The sequence below is a fragment of the Cololabis saira genome, chromosome 15, assembly GCF_033807715.1.
Source record: "Cololabis saira isolate AMF1-May2022 chromosome 15, fColSai1.1, whole genome shotgun sequence".
NCBI lineage: Eukaryota > Metazoa > Chordata > Actinopteri > Beloniformes > Belonidae > Cololabis > Cololabis saira.
The window spans coordinates 34950803-34973215 of NC_084601.1; the positions used below are offsets into that span (position 1 = coordinate 34950803).

The 22413-nt window shown below is 39.6% G+C and overlaps 1 protein-coding gene across 1 annotated transcript in view; it reads left to right on the plus strand.

The window, feature by feature from the left end:
- Positions 1–8289: 8289 nt before the first annotated feature.
- The window catches only part of enpp2l (ectonucleotide pyrophosphatase/phosphodiesterase 2-like), a 60416-nt gene continuing 46292 nt past the window's right edge, over positions 8290–22413 (plus strand). Inside the window, exons 1-3 of the mRNA XM_061741444.1 lie at positions 8290–8354; positions 17377–17482; positions 18490–18639. Of these exons, the coding sequence (XP_061597428.1) occupies positions 8292–8354; positions 17377–17482; positions 18490–18639 (319 nt within the window). The 5' untranslated portion in view covers positions 8290–8291. The remainder of the gene's footprint in view (positions 8355–17376; positions 17483–18489; positions 18640–22413) is intronic.

The window sequence follows — 22413 nt, forward strand, 5'->3', positions numbered from 1 at the left end:
CCTTTTGTTGAAAAGGATAGGCGAAATAAGCCATGAGGCTTCAGCCTACACCTTTTGGTCAAAAAAGAAAAAAAAAAAAAAGGAAATGTGCACATATATATAATATATATATATATATATATATATATATATATATATATATATATATATATATATATATATATATATATATATATTTATACCTGTGTGTATATATATACAGTGTGCATATGCAAACATCTTAAAATGTAAATGACCAAAACAAAAAAAAAACAAAAGATGACCAAAACAAAAGAAACTAAACTAAACTAAACTATGAGAAAAGAGAAAAGCACCTAAAATGATGACCTATTAACCACTATTTCATTAACCTATTAACCACATTGTATAATGAAAAAGTCAGTGAACCCAAATGAATTCATGTCTAATTGAAACCCAAAGAGAGCATCCACTTAAAATATGTTGCATGATTGACTCAACCCCAATCCCATTATGATATGAAGATTTTTATAGTCTGACTTCATAATGGTGTTAGCTTTGTTTGCTGTTGGCAGGTAATATAACACCCTTTACTCACATGGGTCACATGAACTTATATGACCTTTAGGTTCATTCTTAATAAAAGACTTTTGATGAAACCAGAGGAGTAAGGAGACCTGTTTGATGAGCTGACATCTGTGCAGACATTCTAACACACAATTGTGCCTTTCAAGACAAAGAATGCACATATTACATAGTAAAACACTTTAACAACCAGCTTTAAAGTCAAGCTGTGTCAAACCTGGGCCCCTACAAATCCAAACACTTGAGACCATTGTCTGTGGAGGGCTGCGATAGCCAGGACGAGCTATGTGGGTGGTTTGAATGCATGACTTCAGGACTTCATGATAGCCTTGACTGGACTGCTGTTGTGATTTAGATAAGCAGCAAGAGAAGTTGCACAGGAGGTCAGTGGGAAACCGCTGCTTTTCTGCACAGTTGCCAAATGTTTCAGTCAGACTAACTTTCAAGCAGGTGTAGCCATCTCTCATTAAAATCTGGCCTTACAAAGTAACCTCAGCTCTTTGAGTTTCTTTGTACGGCCCCTTTAACCTGGATACGCCAGACTTCATGCAGTTTTCATGAACAAATATGTTATGATCGGATGACTCAGGCATGAGCATTTCAGTGCTTTCCTCTGTGATTCAGCTATGTACACACGTGGCATTTGGTCAAACAATTATATATTTGCTTTGGAGCATTTGTCAAGAGAACACGCGGTACATGTATAACTATACTGCATTCAGCAGTAAAGTGATTTTGCAACCCATAGTTTAAGTAGAACGGCTTCTTTTGCTGCATCAGTGTCATCCAGTCATTCAATGCGGTTTTCAACTGTAAGTGGTTCTGTTACCACTTTTATCCCTGCATGTTCTGACAATGAATGCTATTACGATTTCATGATTTTCTCCTATTTCTGAAATAAGAGCTGTTGGCTCAGATGTTAGCATTAAGTTTATACAATTTTGACGTTTTTCATCTTTGTTCAATTTTAGTTTTTCCTCAAATTCTGGTGGGCTCTCAGGGGATTTGTATTGTTTTAGAAACAATTGTATAATAATGACTGTAATACTGTATAGCTAGTAGCCACGACTCATAATGTTGTGAAATCTGGCTGTATTGTGTTGTTTTTCTGCTGCGTAAGCATCAAGTCACTGTGTTTCTGTGATTTCAACACAATATGTTAGGCAAAGGGAGAGAAGTCAGTCCTTTGGATTCAGCTTGGAGTTTCAGAGCATTTATTTCATAATGTGTGTGGAGAACATCTTATTTTTAGTATTTAAGTTTAAGTTTATTTTAGACGGGACAGTGCATATTACTTTAACTACATTAAGCAGTGTAAATACACCGGGTTTTAGCAGAAATGCTAGTTTCCACCTGCAGTCCGCACAGAAAACAAAAACAACTCAGTCAAACAATACAATCAAACAAGGGAACAAACATAAAACATACATAGTAGCAACATATATTTAGCAGCATTTAAAAACAGTATGGATTGTATCTTAAAGTGTAATGTGTAGTACTTTATCTTTAGTTTCTTCATAAACTACCAGTGCAGAACATACTAAGGATTTTGTTCTTTTTTTTTTTTTAGCACATAGAGTCTTTATTCTTTTCACCACTACAAACACTCCATTAGAGGCTGTATATCTGACACAAACAAAATATTGTAAAAACAAAATTCAAACCTTCAACATTTCTTTGGAGGTGCCTCATCCATGACGCCACGGACCTGTATGTGGACTTTGCATGAAGAATCAAAATATGACGGCGAGCTGATTTAAACAGAGACATGGTGGAATGAATGAGTCACTTAACACGTACTGGTTCGTCCAATCAGCTGCTGCAATGGGAACTTTCAGGATACCAAGGTTCATATTAAAAATGCTCTTTACACAGTTTCTCTGCTGATGAGGGAGGCGCTCAGAGCAGCATTACCTTTTTGTTTTTTATAAGGATTTTGTTCTTAATGACGTCAATGGAATAATCCAAAAAGGCCAAACTTCTACAATTCTTGATGACAATTTTAAAATTGTTAAGTGGAAGAAAGATCGTTGCTGTGCGTATCCCTGCCTGTTGAGCCGCATTTTGTAATAAACGTCCAAAATGTAATAACTTTGTAATTTAATTTTGTAATAAAGCCACATTTTGTAATAAACTGCCGCACTTTGTAACAAACTACCCCAACGCATTTTGTAATACATTTTGCCGCATTATGTAATAAGTTATTACATTTTGAGAAGATTATTACAAAATGCACTTGCAACTTTTTTATTCTCTAGAAAATATAATAACATGGTGCATTATGTAATAACAATTCTAAAGCACAGTTTATTTGTTTGTTATTGGCCTATATAATTCCAAACTTCAAATAGGCAACTAAACGTTATATTTGGATTATTATACATAGATTTATTGGGCTACCGTACATAGCTCTGAGGGAAATTGCATAAAAAACTACAAAAGTTACTCTTGTATAAATTCTTTGTTAAACAAACAACAATAATAGCTATTATTACATAATTGCTATGCAATAGCAATGGAGGAGCAGTGCCTCTTGGCGCAGCAAGAGGCACTATTGTTATTGTGTGCGTTTCATCTTATTATTCATTTTCCGGACAAACTTCGGCGCGTAACTAGTCCCGCAGCTTTGAGAAAACGTGAAAAGTAAAAACGTAGAAACGTGCACCTTAAGCGGGAATCGTGTGCTATGACTTTTAATAGCGATTGCTTTTAGCGCCATCCGGAACGCATTGGGATAACTTTGGGGCCTCACCACTCACACACCGTTACTCGAAAAATACTGAACCGATTTAGAAAGTTGTAGGCCCTGAATTTAACTACAGTCCTGTGGATTTTCAGAGCGATGGCACAAATAGTTTTTGCACGAAGTGCAAAAACATTTCCAAATTTCTAGGGGTGTAACAATATATCGTGCCACGAAATTTCGCGATACAAAAACGTCACGATACGTGTCGTGGAGGTGACAACCTGTATCGCGATATTGGGTTATTAATATTAATCTATTGTGTTGACTAGAAACGTGCATCCGACCGCGACCGCGGACCAAAATCTTACTCTGCTCAGAAGAAAGTAGTCCCGTTTTGCGGTCCTGTTTTGAGCTCTGCACCTTTACTTATTTAAGTCTGGTGTAGAGTTAAGCCTTACCTTATTAAATTAAACCTTTTTGGGGACGTGAGTAGGATAAACACGGGACAACTTCTGCGTGAGTTTGCGTGTACTTCAATGTCCGCTCAACAGCGTAGGATTTCAGAACATCAACACAACACCTAGTGCTGTATCACTCCGCACAAATCTAAAACATACTAAGCACTACAGATAAACTGACTAGTGTCATTATAGTCCCTGATTTACAGAATACGACTGGCTTTCTCTTTAAAACTTAAACAGTTATAAAGCATTACAAACTGAAACAATAGGGCAAACGCACAGCATTGTTTTGTATTATGTGTTTTTCAAATAAAAGACAATTTTTTCCAGTCATATGTTCCTCATTCAATGTTGTTAAAAAATACTGCTATAATATTGTATCGTATCGTTATCATGACTATCGTGAGATTAGTGTATCGTTAGACCCCTACAAATTTCCAAACTAATGGGGGGATTTTCCCATGTAAGTGAATGGGGCAGAATGTCACACTGTGGGTGGAAGGAGGTTCGAAAAAACCCAAAATTCACCTTTTTTCGGAGTCATCTTTCTCATTCTCTCATTCTTTAGAGTGGGAGGGACAGTAAAAATGTAATCAAAAGTTTTATTCAAAAAAATCTCACTTTGTATTCGCACTGCCGTTACTAACACATTTTAAGGAATATCTGAATAAAATTAAGATTGTCAGAATCTGCCGGGTTCTGTGTCTCTCACGATGTCTTTGTTTTTCTGCTAGGAGCTATGGTTTTCTCACAAATCTGAGTTATTTGAGAACTTGTCACAAGGCAAAATCTGGGGTTTTCTCACAGCCAACCCGGAGCCTTCTTCATTTCGAGGTTCTTGTTGCCCCTAGCAACCAGAGCTCAGCTGCTGACTCATTGCCTGAGCCAGAACTGGTTACATGACTGAGTCAGTACAGACTTCATATACTTTAACCTGGAAAATGGAGAAATCTGACCCCTGACCTTTTGACCTTAGACCAGTGATTCTTAACCATAGGGCCGCGGCCCACAGTTGGGCCGCGAGCCACCTAGTGGGCCGCAAAAAAAATTAAGTTTTGTACATGTGGGCCGCGGGGGCCGCAGGACTGCATAGCAACTCCCAACCAAATGACGACAAGACACTCAGCTAGCTGTACGTGTAATAGTAAAAGAAATGGTGTGTATTTACAGAGTAAATCCTTCATTTTGCACAGAGTTTAGATCCGCCAGGATCAGGGATCGATTACTTGGGTCTGCGCCCAGAGTGAGCGAGCGCGGCGTGATCATTTATCCTGATGTGTCCCCGCGGCCGGGGAGGTCGGTGCCGCTCGGGCTTGCGGGCTCCGTCGTTACTGCTGAAGGATTGTACATGTAGATGCGTGGGCTGTCGTGTCTGCTGGACGGGACTGTTCGGGCTTTCGCATCGGAAAGACTCGGCTGCTCCGCAGCCAGAGAGCAGCGGGCTCGTGCCCCTCTCAGCTGATCAGGCTCGGATGAAAGCTGACGAGTCCTCTGACAACTGATTAATGTAATATCTTAAATAAAGTACAATCAAACTAAGTTTTGTTCCCGCTCTATTTTTAAATATGCACACTTGTATGCTTGTGTGTGTGTGTGTGTGTGTGTGTGTGTGTGTGTTAAGGCGGCACTTCATGTGTGTTGACGGGGCCTTTCCACACGGCGCGCTGTGTGTGTGTTTTAAATACAGAAATGACACACACAAAACTGAGGGTGCGCCTTTCCACACGGTGCCCGTATGGTCGTCAAAATACGGTAATTAGCCTGACTGTATATACAGAGATGAGAAGCGTAACAGGTGGAAAGGGAAGTTCAACCCAGAATGGACAGATTCATCCTTGTTCAGTCTTCACACTGGGACAAAACCAGTGTGTCTCATACGTTCAGAGACCGTGGCGTTCAAAGTGCGAAAGTGAAACGCCACTGAAACAAAACACAAAGTTTTTCATCAAACATATCCACTCAAGTCTGAACTGAAGTCACAGAAAATAAACGGACCATCTTAAAACATCCTGCCCATATTTGGGTCCACATACAGCTGTGAAGCAGCTTTCTACACAATGAACAGAATTAAAACTAAATATCGTTCCAGGCTCACCAATGTTTATATTCATTTATTATAAAAATGTGTTGAGACAATTAACAAAGAAAAGGGGAAATTCAAACTGCTGGTAGAGAAATAAAATAAGATAGCATTTGAAAAATAAAATAAAATTTTTTTTATTTTTAAGAGAAAAAAATATGTGTAATTCAAGTTACAAATGTTAAGTAGCAAATATGTACTTTTTTAATATAACAGTCAGATGCAGATGTTGATACAACTATGAGGCTACTTGAATATATACATGTATATATATATATATATATATATATATATATATATATATATATATATATATATATATATATATATATATATATATATATATATATATATATATATATATATATATATATATATATATATATACATATAAATATATACATTTGTATATTATATATACAAATTAGCCCCACCCCTTCTTCTCATTGGCTGATATGTTATAGTCCAATATCTTTTGAATGGTTTGACATACAGAGTCATGGGTGGTGTCATTGGACTCTGTATTGAGTCCCTGACCTTCATTGGTGCAAATTAGCCCCGCCCCTTCTTCTGATTGGTTGTCTCTATTTTCTGCTATAACTTTTGAATGGTTTGACATAGAGAATCCTGTGTGGTGTCATTGGACTTAGTTTTGAGTCCTTCACCTTTATTGCTTGCAAAATGCAATAATGTACACAAATGGGCAGCAGCCCGTCGTGGCACTCTCAAAAGTTCTGCGAGGAAATTGTCTAGTGCACCATGTTACTACATTTCCTAGAAAATAAAAACGTTTTTTTTATAATAATCTTCTCAAAATGCAATAACTTATAACATACAGGACTGTCTCAGAAAATTAGAATATTGTGATAAAGTTCTTTATTTTCTGTAATGCAAAAATGTCATACATTCTGGATTCATTACAAATCAACTGAAATGTTGCAAGCCTTTTATTATTTTAATATTGCTGATCATGGCTTACAGCTTAAGAAAACTCAAATATCCTATCTCAAAAGATTTGAATATTCTGGGAATCTTAATCTTAAACTGTAAGCCATAATCAGCAATATTAACATAATAAAAGGCTTGCAATATTTCAGTTGAATTGTAATGAATCCAGAATGTATGACATTTTTGTTTTTTTTAAATTGCATTACAAAACCTTATCACAATATTCAAATTTTCTGAGGCAGCCCTGTATATATATATATATATATATATATATATATATATATATATATATATATATATGTAACCATCATGTCACCATGGTCAGTCCAGTCACGTGGGCTCTGGATTGTCTTGGAAAATCATGTCACTCAGAATAGTCCAACACAGTTTTTACACATACCAGTGAAGAAAATAAAAACCCATTCCTTAGGTGTGTCAGTTAATGGTTTAAAGGATTTAATAAAATACATATAGATTCAAGAAACCGTTCAGATTGCCAGCTGCACCAAATTCCACCTAATTCTTTGTTTTTCTGAAGCATATGTGGGGGTTGTATATTTGTTCTGTAAACGCTATTCTTCGCAACTGAGAACATGTTCTTTTTTTATTGCATTATAGAGAATAAAGAACTTTATCACAATATTCTAATTTTCTGAGACAGTCCTGTGTGGGAAAGTGTATTACAAAATTGGGCAGTTTATTACAAAATGCGGCTTTATTACAAAATGAAATAAAAAAGTTATTACATTTTGGACGTTTATTACAAAATGCGTCTCAACACTGCCCCCCCCTCTCCCTCTCCCTCCCCCTCTCTATCTGTGATCAGCTCAGAGCTTCAGCTCAGAGCTTCATCAGCAGGAGTCCGGAGCGTCGCCCCGACCTGACGCACGCCTGTACCAGCGCGCAGCTGTCACCATTACTTCATTACTTCATGCTTATTGGCCCGAGCCGGAGAGAGAGAGAGAGAGAGAGGGAGAGGCCGAGCGAGAGAGCAAACAGCGGGGGAGAGAGAGAGAGAGAGAGAGAGAGAGAGAGAGAGAGAGAGAGAGAGAGAGAGAGAGAGAGAGAGAGAGACGCTCCGCTCCATCGATCTGCAGACGCGCTCCGAGGATCCGTGTCCGCCGCCGGCCGCAACATTTATTCCTCCGCTCTGATCCCTCTTGGAATGCAAAAAAGTTGACTCTCTGCTCGGATCATGCTACTGGTACGGTAAGACTGTCGCAGTTTTGTTGTTTGCTCTTTTGCTGGGGGCCAACATGTTTCCCCCAGTTGCCCCGTTCCCCTCCCCCGAAAACATAGATAGCGCTGTTTAAGAATTGATCTATCGACCTGTCAGTGACAGGACAGGAGTGCTCTTTGACTCGCATGAGTGCAAGCACTGAGTTTTGGAAGCTTAAGGAAAGGGGAAATTACATAACTCGCAGGGGGAGAGTTTAATTATGGAGTAGCTGCTGTTGGCCTGGCTGCAAGATGGATGATGATGATGATGATGATGATGATGATGATGATGATGATGATGATGATGATGATGATGATGATGATGATGATGATGATGATGATGATGATGATGATGATGGCTTGCCTGGAACAGTTCAATGTCAACAATGACAGATTTGTTTTCCTGGGGGAGGTAAAGGTAAGCAAATGCTGTAGTTCGCACTGTGGATTGCCGTCGCTTCCTGCAGGATTATGATAATCATCATCAACTGAAAAAGTAAGACTCTTGAAAGGTCATTATGATTGTCATTTACAAGTAATCATTCAATATTATGGTTCAACATCACTCTTGAAAACAAAATAGCAGGGGCATGAACTGAAATGATGTTCATTCACTTTTTATTTTTACCTGCTTTCAATCATTTATAGAACTATCCAACTTGTTTGTATGAATATAAGCTTCCAAGGGAGAAATATTCTAACTGATCTTTGGAGTACAAATGGAAACATCATGGAAATGAGAGAACTTCCTAAAAAATAAATTGACTAAATTACTAAATTAAAAACCCAACCAAGCTTTTGCATCTCCAGGAAAAATGGCCCTATAATTTCATTTTATTTCTTGTTTCCAATTAAAGAATTTTTATTCCGGATGATGGACTTTTTTAATCTATATTTTTCTTAATGTTAATTTGTTAATTTGTCTTGGACTGGCTGCAAGTTCCGAGTTAACATCCACTCTTGAAGGATGGCAAATTGGTTAGGATCCAAACTTGGAAAAAGATTTTAAACAAGTTCATATTTAACCTTTTTTTATTCATAATGAGGGAATCAGAAAAAATGAATAATCATGTGTTCAGTATTATCATTTTTGTCAGTCATTGTTGTGGACCATTATTGAGCTGCTCTTCTCTAAAACATGGCTTCAGTGACGTTTGTTGTTTTAGTCAAAGCTCTTCTATAGGGTTCCTCTTCAACCACTTTCTGCAGGGGGGCCCGTCTGGACTTTGACTGGGTCATCCTATCGCTTTGACGCTTTTCTTTTTCAGTCACTCTGTTGTAGATTAAATGCCATGTTTGGGATCATTGTCCAGTGGCATGACCTGATTTCAGCAAAGTTTTGTCTGTTGGACAGACGGCCTCACCTTTGACTTGAAAGTACTTTGGTAAACAGAGGAGTTCAAGGCTGCAGGATGCAGGTCCCATGACCGCTAAGCAAGCCCAAATCACCAACCGTACGAGGTGTTTCTGCAGCCCTCCCAAATAAATCGGTCTTTTTCTAACATTAAACATGCCACCTGAGACTTGCATAGCCTGCGATGTTGCTGGTTTTGATTTTGGGTAGGCCTGTGTTGAAAAAAACGATTTTCCGATTCTAAATCGATTCTCATATTAATTCCTAAAAATCGATTGTTATGTCGATTTTTATTTCATCATTACATTACAACTTTTGGTATTTTTTTGTTTTATGGCCCAAAAAAGGAATGTTTTGTTGGACACGAGAATAACTAGTGCCATGTTTTTGCCTTTAAATATGTTTAAAGCTATGAAAACATTAATGTTTTCAGTTATTATTGCATGAATTGTCTATAATTAATTACTTTATATACTGTCTTGGGATAACATTTGCATAAAATGCTAAAAACCAAATTCTCAAAAATGAAAAACCAAAATAGACCGAAAATGGAAAAAATAAAAAAGGAATGTGGGAAAAAATAAAAACAATTTCATGCATCTCTGTTTGCTGCCCTGGATCTGTTTGATAATTCTGCCCCACATGATGTTTCTGAAAGCACTTCTATCAGCATTCTGGGAGGTGATTGGTCCTTTCAGCATCATTAGCTGCCAATACTTGCTGTTGAATATCAATATAATACAAGTATTCATATGTTGCATAGCTACATAGTCATATAATTCATGCAACTGCTCAAAAAACTGTTTTAATAACACTAAACCAAATTGATATCGGAATCGAATCGGATCAAATCGAATCTTGATAATCAATTCAGAATCTTAAGAATCGGAATCGAATCGATTCTTGACATTTGAATCGATCCCCAGCCCTAATTTTGAGTATTAGTCTGACCACGGGGTCAATATGTTCAGATGTTCACTCTTGGGAGGAATGACAACTGAAACTATAACTGTCATTCTCCCTCGATTAATTAACAACAATTGCTTTTTTAGGGCCATGTGATGTCTTTCACTCTTGACATTGTGTTAACCGAATGCTTCAGACAAGCACCTTGCCAAACACTCTGGTCTTATAAAGGTCTGTACACATGCTGATAGGTAACATGTCCTTTGATCATTGGTCCTGTCCTGTCCTGTCCTGTCCCTTAGATTAGAATCCGTGGTGGCGCAGCAGCGGATCTCCGAACCACAGCTTCCCATTCCTCTCTATCTTCAGCTTTCCGTAAGGTGTTGCTCAGCTAAAGTCCCGTCCATTCTTTGATGTTATCTTCCCAGCGTTTCTTCTGCCTCCCTCTCCTTCTGCCCCCATTTACGGTACCCTGCATGATGGTCTTGGCAAGGCCAGATGAGCGAGTAGTGTGCCCATACAATCTCAGTTTCCGTTGTCGAACGACGGTCAGAAGGTCAACATGTGGTCCAATGGCATTTTCGATTCTTCCTCTCACTTCCTCATTTGTGATATGATCTTTAAATGAGATACCAAGTAGTCTTCTAATCTATAGCACCTAATTTCCATGGCTCTGATTCTTCTTTCAGTATCAGCATTTAGTGTCCATGACTCACAGGCATAGAGAAAAATTGACATGACCAAGGAACATAGCAGTCCGATCTTAGAGCTAATAGCAATGTTCTTATTGTTCCAGATGGGTTTAAGTTTGGTCAGAGCGGCTGTAGTCTGGGCTATTCTGGACAGTATTTCAGGCTTTGATCCTTCGTCGGAGATTATTGAGCCTAGATATTTGAATTTTGTAACACTTTCAAGTATTTGACCGTTGGCCTTTATTTCTTTCTTCGATGACTCTTTGCTGTTGGTCATAATCTTGGTTTTCTCAGCGCTAATCTCCATGCCAAAGTTGGTCGAGGCTTTGTCCAGTTGTTCCACCAAACTAGCCAGTTCACATTCATTTCCAGCTGATCATTGGTACCTGGTTGCTACTTATCCTTTTAATTCCAATGAAAGCAGTTGTGGTCATTTTAGTATGTTAAACTCTGCTTCTACATTTTAACTTAGAGTAAAAAAAAAGAGGAATCACACAGTGTAGTATACCCTATATTTATCAAATTAAATTGAGAATCAGATTATATTGTTTCCTGATATGTAAAACCCCATCACTGTAATTATCATATGTATAAAAAGTAAAGAAAGCAACAAGAGGAAAGTGTGTAGTACATCATGGTTCACCAGCAGTCCAGGACTAAAACAGCTTTATTAAAGGACTGGGTCAGGGTCAACCCTCATCATGAGCTTGGTCAAACAGGAAGGTCCTAAGCCTAATCTTAAAGGTAGATAGTGTGTCTGCATCCCAGACACTAACTGGCAACTTGTCCCAAAAGAGAGGAGCCTGATAACTGAAGGCTCTGCCTCCCATTCAGCTTTTTAAACCTCAAGGATCCTGTACACTGCAAAAACAGACCTTGGAAGAATAAGCCTAATGTTCACAATTCTGAACAAAATTGTTTTATTTTAAGTAAAAATATCTTTGCCAATGGGGTAAGAAAAAAATATCCTTGACTTGAATTCTCAAAACTAGCAAAAGAAAGTCTAAAATAATCTTCAACTTTCTTGAAACAAGTTTTCAATTTTTGCAGCGTAAGCCTGCGGTCGGACCGGGAGGCTTTGTTGGGACAATATGGGGCTATGAGTTGTTTTCAGGAAAACATGGAGCTTGGCCCTTAAGGGTTTTATATATGTGGAAAAGAATTTTACATTGTATTCTGGATTTCACAGAAAATCAGTGAAGGGAGGCTAAGATTGGAGAAACATTCTCCTGTTACTCTTCATCAGTACATTCACTGCCACATTCTGAATAACCTGATGGCTGTTCAGAGTCATTTTACAATGTCCTACCGTTAATTATTTGCGGTATTCCAATCCTGAATTTACAAATACGTGGATGAGTTTTTCTGCATCACTCTTGAGGTAAGATTTTCTTTATTTTAGCAAAATGACAAAGGTGACAGAAAGACATTCTAGGCACTTGTTTTGTATATGCGATTGAAAGGACTAATCCTGGTCAACAGTTACCCCAAGAGCAAAGTGAAGAGTAGTCTGAAGACAACAGCCTCAGTTATATCAGCTTAATGGAGGGGTGTAAGTGAGCATCATTTAGCAATTAAAGTGTATGCCATGTGACTAAGAATATGGCCTGATGGAAGCAAATGGAGAGGGAAATGTAAGGACCCTAGCAGGGAGCCCTGTGGAACACCATGATCAAATCTGTTTTAGGACAGAAGCCCCTCATTCATATAAACAAACTGGAATCTAAATGTGACTTAAACCAGACTAAAGCAGCTTATTTAATCCTAATAACATCCACAAGCCTCTGTAATAGAATGTTGGGGTCATTCATACAAATGCAGCACTAAGAGTAGCACTAAGATTTAAAGGTGAAAGTACATACACAAGTCCACTAAAAGAAGCCATGAAGAGATTGTGGGTAACTTTCATCACTATTGTTTCTGAACAATAATGTTGCCTGTCTGAAAGTCCTCAGAAAATTGGTCAATTAGTTGATTTTTTACAGTTTTCAAGAACTTTAAATCAGCTGGAGATTAGATATAGGTGTTTAATTAACTAACATAACTAGATCAAGTCCAGCTTTTTAATGTAAAGGTTTAAGAAAAGCAGTATTTTGACAACACATAGTAGGATTAAATATTTTGTTTTATCTATCAGAGTACTCCATATCAGTCTGTTATGAAAGACACTGTTTGGAAAAATTTTTAATTTTTCTAAATAGTGCCACAAAACACTTCCTGTTCCTGGTCAACAGAGACTGGTATGATTCATTTTGGAAAAACTAAATCCCAAATGTATACAAGCAAATTCATTACAAAACAGTTTTACAAAAGTAATATCTGAACACTTCAATAAGATCAATGAAAGCAGTTCAAATAATAACAAAGTCCTCATAATCTATCAATAATATAACAAAATAAAAATAAAAGAATATTCAAAACCTGTCAGTCCATGGTCCCTCACTTACGTCAATGTTTCCCAACCCTGGTCCTCGTGGCAACACAGTCCTGCATGAGGCTACTCTGCTTCAGCACTGTGATACAAGTAGCTGCGTCATCAACAGAGTCATACAGACCCTGAGGACAAGGTGGTGATGACTGTTAATATGAATCAGGTGTGCTGAAACAGGGTAGTATCTAAAACATGCAGCACCGCGTGGCCCGCGGACCAGCGTTGGGAAACACGGACCTAGTCAACGGCTTTGATCACTTACATCTGTCTTCTCATGAACATGTTGGCCAGTGCATTGCAGTTGTCGCACATGCCTTGCATTTGTGGCTTGCCCTTTCCATTTTTTTGGCATAAATGTCACAACAAACTCAGCTGGGTTTTCCTTCTTACAAAAGGATTCCTCCTTGTTATCCTTAAAGGGGATCTATTATTGCATTTAATGTATATTTTAAACAGGCCTTGAATGTCTTAAAAACAATCTAAAGCTTGTTTTTTCCTCATAAATCAGAAATTCAGCTTCTGGGCCCTGTCTCTAGTTTTACCGCTTCTAAAGCCTTTTTCTGTGCTTCATTTTAAGGGCGGGGGGGGCTATGATAATGAGGCTCTGCGCTGATTGGCTGCTTGAATGACGTGTAGGAGGGGAGGAGAATAAGCCTCGCTCCGGCCAGAGCAGCCGGCTGCGTCGTACACAAAACGTGTCCCATGCGAGAAGCTTCTGCGACAAAATCAATTCCATGGCTTTATTTTTTTTGTATTGGACTGTCCTAACTGGCCGCGAGTTTAACAGTTTCAGTGTGGACAGAGAGCGTCCGATTTCACGCAGCTCGACGTGATAGTCGGACGCTCTCATTCAGTTACACGCTGTAAGCTTAAAGCCTGATTTACGGTTCTGCGTTAAATAGACACGTACCCTACGCCGTAGGCTCTGCGTTGGTGTAACGCGGAACTATAAATCAGCTTTTAGTCATCTCTTCTTCACACAGGAAGATTTCTCATCATTTCTTATGTTACAAGACAGATGAATCATGTTAACTGTAAATAAATCACAACACTGAATTTTCACAAATGGCAACTTTATTGTTAAAAAAATAAAATATGAGTTGTATATAAATAACATTTATGCACTATTGGCTCAAGGAAGGACCGTGCGTTTTCTGAAGGTGCCGTTGAACAGCTTCAGGTGCTTGGAAGATCTGAAACCAGACAGAAAAAATGTATTACTAATTTAACGAGTGAGTGGCTCCGTTAGGGAACACTGGAGCCGGGCCGGTCCGTGAGCAGCTCCGGCAGCTCCGTATGTGGCGCCGGTGCTCCGGAGCTAAGCTAAATACTTAGCCCATGCAAAGATCATACAAATATAAATAACATAAAAAAAAAGGAACTTACCGCTGACTCATGTGCAGTTGCCGGGTCCGTGCTGTTGGAACTGATCCTTTTATGAGGGTAAATGTCGATGCAAAACCTAATTTTAACTGTCCCTCGCTATTGAAACCGGTGGAAAACAGTCACCGCTGCTGAACAATGGCGGAGCTCCAGCCGGCGGAGAGAGCTGGTTGTGGGCGTGGTTTATGCAGCGGAGGCCGACCTATGGAAATCAGCGCCTGTCGTTACGTAACGATAGGCGCTGATTCTGAACGGCTTGTAAAAGTCACATGACACTGGAAGGATCCGCCGGGCGGGGTGAACAGACCCTGCAGAATTCAGTTGCATTCCTCCTTCTCTGAGTTGTCAGGGTGAGGGAAGACCACTTTATGCATGTTAAAGCAAGAAAAAACGTGTTTTTCATAATAGGTCCCCTTTAACCTCCAACCCTTCCTTCTATAAAGCCTCCTGACTGTCATTTTCCTTACCGCTCTCATCCTGATCAATACCACATATCCATTGAACTGTGAGCAGGGCCTCAGGAAAATGTTCTATATCAGAACTAGGAGAAATCTTCATGTCTGACTTAAAAAAGAAAGTTCTAATTAGTGGAAATTATCCGCTTACAGGTGTGGTTACCATTGGAGATTAAAAAAGGGAGTTAATAAGGGGCATATGGTGTGTGTGTATGTGCATGCTCAAAGGATGGGATGCAGGAAAGGAGAATGCGCTTGAAGTCCATGTAATACACGTATTGTTTTCCTATTCATTTATAATGCCTGGCCATTGTTGACAGGGAACATCACAGGTGTGTATAAGTTCAATAAAACACAAAAATATCATAAAATATATCAATATTTATAGATGTGTTTGGATACCATGGGTAAATAACATAATGGAACCTTAAAACAAACAGATGAAATTAACTGTATTTTCTAGAGAGAAAACTTGAAAATCTGTCAGCTTTGACTAGAGCACAATATAAGGTTTAATTAATATTTGCATTTTGTATATGATCAATCCACCTTCATCAATTAAATAGAAGTATTAACATTAGGTAACAATATATGCACTGTAATGTGTGGGTTATGGGAAAACATGGTTGAACAGACTGGTCAGGATGTGATATAACAGATATGTTGCTGGTTTGCTACTGCACAGAGCTCAACAGGACAGAAACAGCCCAGACGCAAACCAGATTCCAAAAGTCGTTTCCAAAACGGCTTCATTTGATGAGATATCAGCCGTAAGAATGAGAAGGCTGCTGTGAACGAATTTTATTTGTGAAAATGCTCATACGGTCCTCATAACCTCAATCTTAGCTGTATCTGAAGATTATCGAAGAGGGAAGAAAAAACGTCATTCTTGGAATGTTTGCCACTAGGAAGTTATTTAACAGATGTGTTATGCTGGTCACACAAAGGAGACACCTGTGATTTTCAATTTGTGACTCAAAATCACTCGGCCACTTGGTGACTAATTGAATAATGCTGGGGGTCTTGACTGAGATAAGAAAGAAAGAAAAAGATGTCTCATTCACCTGTAAGCGAGGCCGGTTTTAGGGGGGGGGGGGGGGGGCAGGGGTGGGCTGTGCAAACATGTGTCCTGCCCACCCAATCAAAGTTATGGGGATCCTTTATTTTTGTTTTTTATTTTTTATTTTTTTATAAATATAAAAAAATATCACAGAATATCTGTACCATTTCTGATTGGGTGGGCACTGCGCATCATTTTTAAACACAACAATTAACGCATACCGCAAAAGTTGTGTCTCAGCGGAGGAACCCGATGTCCCAGCAAAATGAGACAACATAGAAGTTCAGAACAGCAGACACACTGAAGGCTGATTTATGGTTCTGCGTTACACCAACGCAGAATGGTGCGCGTCGACGCGCGTAGCCGTGGCAACAGAGCTTGCACAGCACCGCAGCGCACCGCCACCCGCACCGCCACCCGCCCTCACCGGGATGGAGACACCTCCATCCCCACGGACCCCCATACTGGGGAGGTGGTATTTTTGGCCGCGTTTTCTCGTTTTCTGCGCCATTCTTCAGCAAACGTGACTCGAGTGTGTGAAGTTTTCCGGCAAGACTATCGACGTGACGAGTGCGCGCATGGGACAGAGGGGGGGCGTGGGCGGGGCTTAATATGAAGGCATCTGAGTGGTTCTTTCCCCCCTGCCAATCCTCTGGTCCTCTGACCAATCTGTGCCATTCGGTGCGCAAAAAACAGATTGGTCAGAGTTTTTACAGGATTAAAGCTGTCAGAGAGGTTGGATTTTTTTCTTTCCTTTTTCTGAACACATTATTCACTGGCTACTCTCAGGATGGAAGGACCATTTCACCCAGTATAACAATAAATGTTTTTGAATACGATTACAGACTATACCTTTAAGAAGGACTCAACTTCATTGTTGCTTTATCTTGGGAATTTGGCAGCCTGTTTCTGGTCACAAATGTTCAGGATGTTCTCAGAGAAGAGGAAGACAAAGTTGCATTTGGAACAAAGTGGCCACCTTTCCATTTCACATCTGTGTGTTGGTCAACATCAACACTAAAGTACAGTACTGTTGCCAGGCAGGGCAATGAGGCTATATTTGTTCTAGAGCTGCTGGTTAGTCTGACGTTTGACTTTCCACAGTTGGAAAGCGGAGAGTAAACTGCAAGAAATAATGGTGTCTCTGGTTTTGCTGCAGGTAGTGCTTGTGTTCTGCCTATGGGGGACTGATGTCAGCAGGGCTTATGTGTTTCAAGCCAGCCGACCTTCAGAAGGAGGAGACAACCCACCGCCTCAGACTAAAGGTGAGATGTTTGGGGGGGGGATTTCTCTCTTTTTTCCCTGGCCTTTAGTCTTTAACACATTCACAGCTGGGATAGGCTCCAACAGACCCCCGTGACCCTGACATAGATTGATGAATTAATATTTTTCACACTTTTCCATTCACACAGTCTCTTCTGTAATGAAGCATCAGGAGAAAGTAGAGTTGTGTACTATATGCAGTAATGGGATAAGGTCAGGATATGACTAGAATATGGCAGTTATTGTTCTTACAAACATGCTTCAAGTGTACAGGTATACACTAGGAATGGGCGATGTCTTACCGTTCACGATATACCGTCAGATAAATTCCTGTTGATGATGTTTTTGTGTAAAGCTGATTTATGGTTCTGTGTTAAATCGACGCACAAAGAAAGAAAGAAAGAAAGAAAGAAAGAAAGAAAGAAAGAAAGAAAGAAAGAAAGAAAGAAAGAAAGAAAGAAAGAAAGAAAGAAAGAAAGAAAGAAAGAAAGAAAGAAAGGATAAATTCCCGTTGATACGTGTTTGTGTAAAAAACATGGCGGATCTGAGAGGGAGGAGTCATTACAGTTTTGCAGTACAGGTGTACTCATTTAATTGGTTTTTATTAATTAAATTTAATTGGTGTAGTTTAGTAGCATTTAGTATCTTTTGGAGCAGTGTTTTGGGGGCTCCAAAGACTGAATGTGGTGATAGATTTATAGTTTTTATTTCACTTTTGGTCTCCTTTCATTTGGTCACTAGTTTTTGACTAAAATGCTCACAGTTTTCTTACACTTGGATCAACTTGAACTAAATATCAATTATATCAGTTATTTGGTGTCCAAAAATAAACAGTTTTATAATTTCCAATTTGTCATTGTGGAATTCCTGTGAGATTAAACTAAACAAGACCTAAAACCTGAAATCTCTGCTTGATTGAACAGCTTTCAAGCAAATGATTTGAACTCCAGAGCGAGTATGAGGCATCAGAATCCATCTGTCCGTCTCACTCCCCCTCTCGTCCCTCCAGTGATCTCTGAGTGGATCAGCACAGCGGGCTCCTGTAAGGGGAGGTGCTTTGAGCTGGAGGTGGCCGATCCTCCAGGATGCAGATGTGACAATCTGTGTAAAACCTACTACAGCTGCTGCAGTGACTTCGATGAGCACTGCCTGAAAACAGGTCAGTCTTACACAGTATCAAGCCACCACTTCTCCTGTTCTCTTACTCTAAGGTATATGTTGAAAGTTACTCTTTCTGTGTTCGCAAATACAAACCGTATTTCCACATGAGTTGTGAAGTTTTCTTAAATGCTACAAGAATTTAATTTGTCACTTTGGTTCAGCCTTTAGTTATTAATGACAAAAGAACAAATGTAATCCTTTTCATTCTAATCACTGACTTACTCCGTTGTTTATGGAAAGTACTGAATTTCATGTCAGTAACCCATTATAGACGTTGGCAGAGTGTAGCGTGATGTTACCACATCCTTTTAATTATATTTCTTTAAACACTACTGAACTGAAGATTCTAATTATTGCAGTTTTGAAAGGAAGATTCTGTGGCCATTCTTCCTGAATTCCAGTTTTTAGCAGTTCAATATGCTGATCATTACTATCTGATTGTCCCTTCTCAAAAAGAGCTTTCTATGAAACATCAGAACAGCAGATAGATCAGTTCAGCACATACGATATGTATCAGATGGACTTTCTCATCTGTGGCAAGTACTAGAACATGTTATCCATATTTCTGAAAAGCAAGAGAAAACATCTGACCACAGATCATGTGTCCACTGTCTTTGTGTCTATTTGAGATGAACTCATGTCCAGAGAACTCGGTTGTGCTTTGGCAGGAGTTGACACATGTCCTCTTCCTCGTGTATTACGCTTTTTGTTATGTTTTTGATGTAGTAGCAGATTCTGTTGATTGATGATGGTTTTGCAAAACACTCCCAATTCCATGTGATCATATTGATCACAGTGGTATTACGGTGTCCCATATAGTCCTGCTTAAAGACCCGAAGGTCACGCACATAGGGCCCGATTTACTAAGATCCTAAATAAAGAGTACTAAATTGCGTGTGCACTGAAAAAGTTTGTGCGTGCTGTTGTTGTGTGTTTTGCGGCTGATCAACTAAGATTGCGTGCGCAATTGATAACAGGTGCAAACCTCAGTATTTAAATGAGGTGTTGCGCGTCTTACGGTTTGCGGCGCAAACTTTGCGCCATGGAGAGTGGATGGAAAGCAGGATATAGTCGCAAGCGCAAAATGAAATTTGACGAGTTGGAGTTAGAGATATTAGTGGAAGAGGCAAATTGTTGTGCCGTATTCAGCACCCCTGCCGTGAAAAGCACCCCCTCGTATATTCAATGATAAGTAGACCAAGAAAAAAAACAACACACAACACTTCAATATATTCATATATACACACTCACACAAACATACTTAGGAGTTCATATTATATATATTTACAAATATTATGGAAGACAACACAGTAAGCAGGCTATTAATTAATGACACCAATAACCATTTACCCGATTTTTTTTTTTTTACCCGAATCCATGAGCGCATTTAAACATGAATCATTAACACAAAACTGGACGCTAAACAGAAAATGGACAACAGAACATGAACAGAACCCGGAATGAGAATATAATTTTTGTCAGACGAGGGGGTTCTTTTCACGGCAGGGGTGCTGAATACGGCACAACACCGGGGTATGACTGCAGAACAAGTATAGGCGCACAATGAGAAACACTTTTTTCTCCATGAAAACACGTGATTTATTTATTATCACAAATAAAAAAATGAATGTGCCTCCTGTGGCAACCTTTTGCTGAATAATACTCGATTTAACATTCAAATAAAATATTTCTCCTTTTGCATGTGGAGATTAGCACCTTCCTTTCGAACGTATTAAATACAGACGCAATCACAATCCCCGCAAAAACTTTCAGGCTTGGTAAATCTCATTGCGCGTGGTAAATGGACCTATTTGCATCTTTCCCTCCCAGTATTTAGCGATTTCTGGCGGGTACGCCCCATATTGATTATTCATCAGGGCAAAAGTACTAAATGAATAGCGTGTGCTATTTTGTGCATTTGAGAGGCGCAGTCCTCTTTGCACGCTGTTAGTAGATCAGCTTGCACATTGGTTTGCGGGTGCTGTCAAGTTTGCACACGTTTTTACACACGCAAACCTTTAGTAAATCGGGCCCATAGAGCACCGGTCTCAAGCCTTGACCTTTACACACTGAGATTTCCCCAGAATCTGAATCTTTTTACATTATTAACTGTAGATTTTCTGTTGCCATCCATCTGAAAACATCTGCTTAAATATTATGCCGTGCGCAGTACTGTCGGTACTGTATGTACCATGTTATTCTTGGCTGTTTTTGTCTATTTTATATGCTATATTCACAAGGAGATTATTTTGCGGTGTATTTACAAGACATATTTATTGAAAATATTTTATGAGTATTCTGTGGTTTCTGTTCTCCGTTTTACCCTTTTCTAGTCAATAAACCTGTGGATAAATAGAAGAATGTCTTCACAGTATTGATTAACTAAAAGTGTTCAACTTACTTCCAAAGTATAGTCAGTACATGATGTTGATGTTGAAAGACCTAAGTTGGGGATGTCAACATACAAGCCATTACAACCATTTCAGTCTTTTATGAAAGACACTGGAAAAAATTTACATTTTCTAAATAGTGGAACAAAACAACAACACTTGTGACACTGGTCAACAGAGACTGGTATGATTCGTTTTGTACATTACAACAGTCCAGTATAGAACTAATAAAAACAGGGATTGCCTTCTCAAGGTCCTGGGGCCTCATCTATAAAGCTTGCTTGCGCACAAAAAGGGCCTGAAAGATGCACAAGCCACCTTCTATGCAAAGGCTGGGATCTAAAAAGAAAAAAGTGCGTATCCCTACGGCAACCCCGACCCTCCCGTAGGAACTTACTTAAGACATGGGGAACTGGCGACGCAGGCTGTGAGGTGGTGAAATGAAGCCAGATTCATGTCATACTCTTAATAATGTCATCACATATCACAACATATATCAGACTTATAATAAAATAGCGCTGATCGTGTCCCTCTGTGTTTGAAGCTCAGCGTCAGTCAGGACGCTCAGCTGCTGCTGGAGCTGCAGCCGCGGTGAGTGGGCTTGCCACCCGTCCCTTGAAATACGGAATTGTTACGTAATCGGGAATTAAAATTCATATAAAACTGTTTATTCTGTATTTCACAATCGTCCCATGCACGTCTGTCACATACGCACACACTAGTTAAGCCTAATTATGCCTAAATAATGGTTCCGCGTTAAATCGACGCAGAGCCTACGCCGTAGGGTTACGCCGTAGGTTACGCAGCGACGCGCCCTGTACGGTGCGCGTGGCCGCGTAACCTACGCCGTATGCTCTGCGTCGATTTAACGCGGAACCATAAATCAGCCTTGAGCAGCACAGAGGGGAGGGGAGGAGGGGTAGCGGGGCTCCCGTCCCGTCTTCGCACAGTGTCTTGATGATTTGCGATTAAGGGCTGAGCCTACCGTTAGTTCTTAAACTGTAAAAAAAAAAAGGGGGGGGGGGACAAAAGCACGAGTTTGAAAAGTGGGGGGGACATGTCCCCCCTGTTTCCAGTGGAAATTGCGCCCTTGCGCCTCACAGCGTTTTATTTTCTCAATTTACTCAAGGGCAACACACACAGGGAGGACAGGGCTGAGAATTGATCCTTGAGGGACCCCACAGGTAAGGGGGCTTTAGAGGAAGCTCCTTTGAAACCCAATCTTGGTGCCTTCACCATCACTAATTGACCTGCTCATTGGAGAATCTTCTACAATGGTGTTACTTGTGTGTTCTTTAAACATCCCTCTCTCTCTCTCTCTCTCTCTCTCTCTCTCTCTCTCTCTCTCTCTCTCTCTCTCTCTCTCTCTCTCTCTCTCTCTC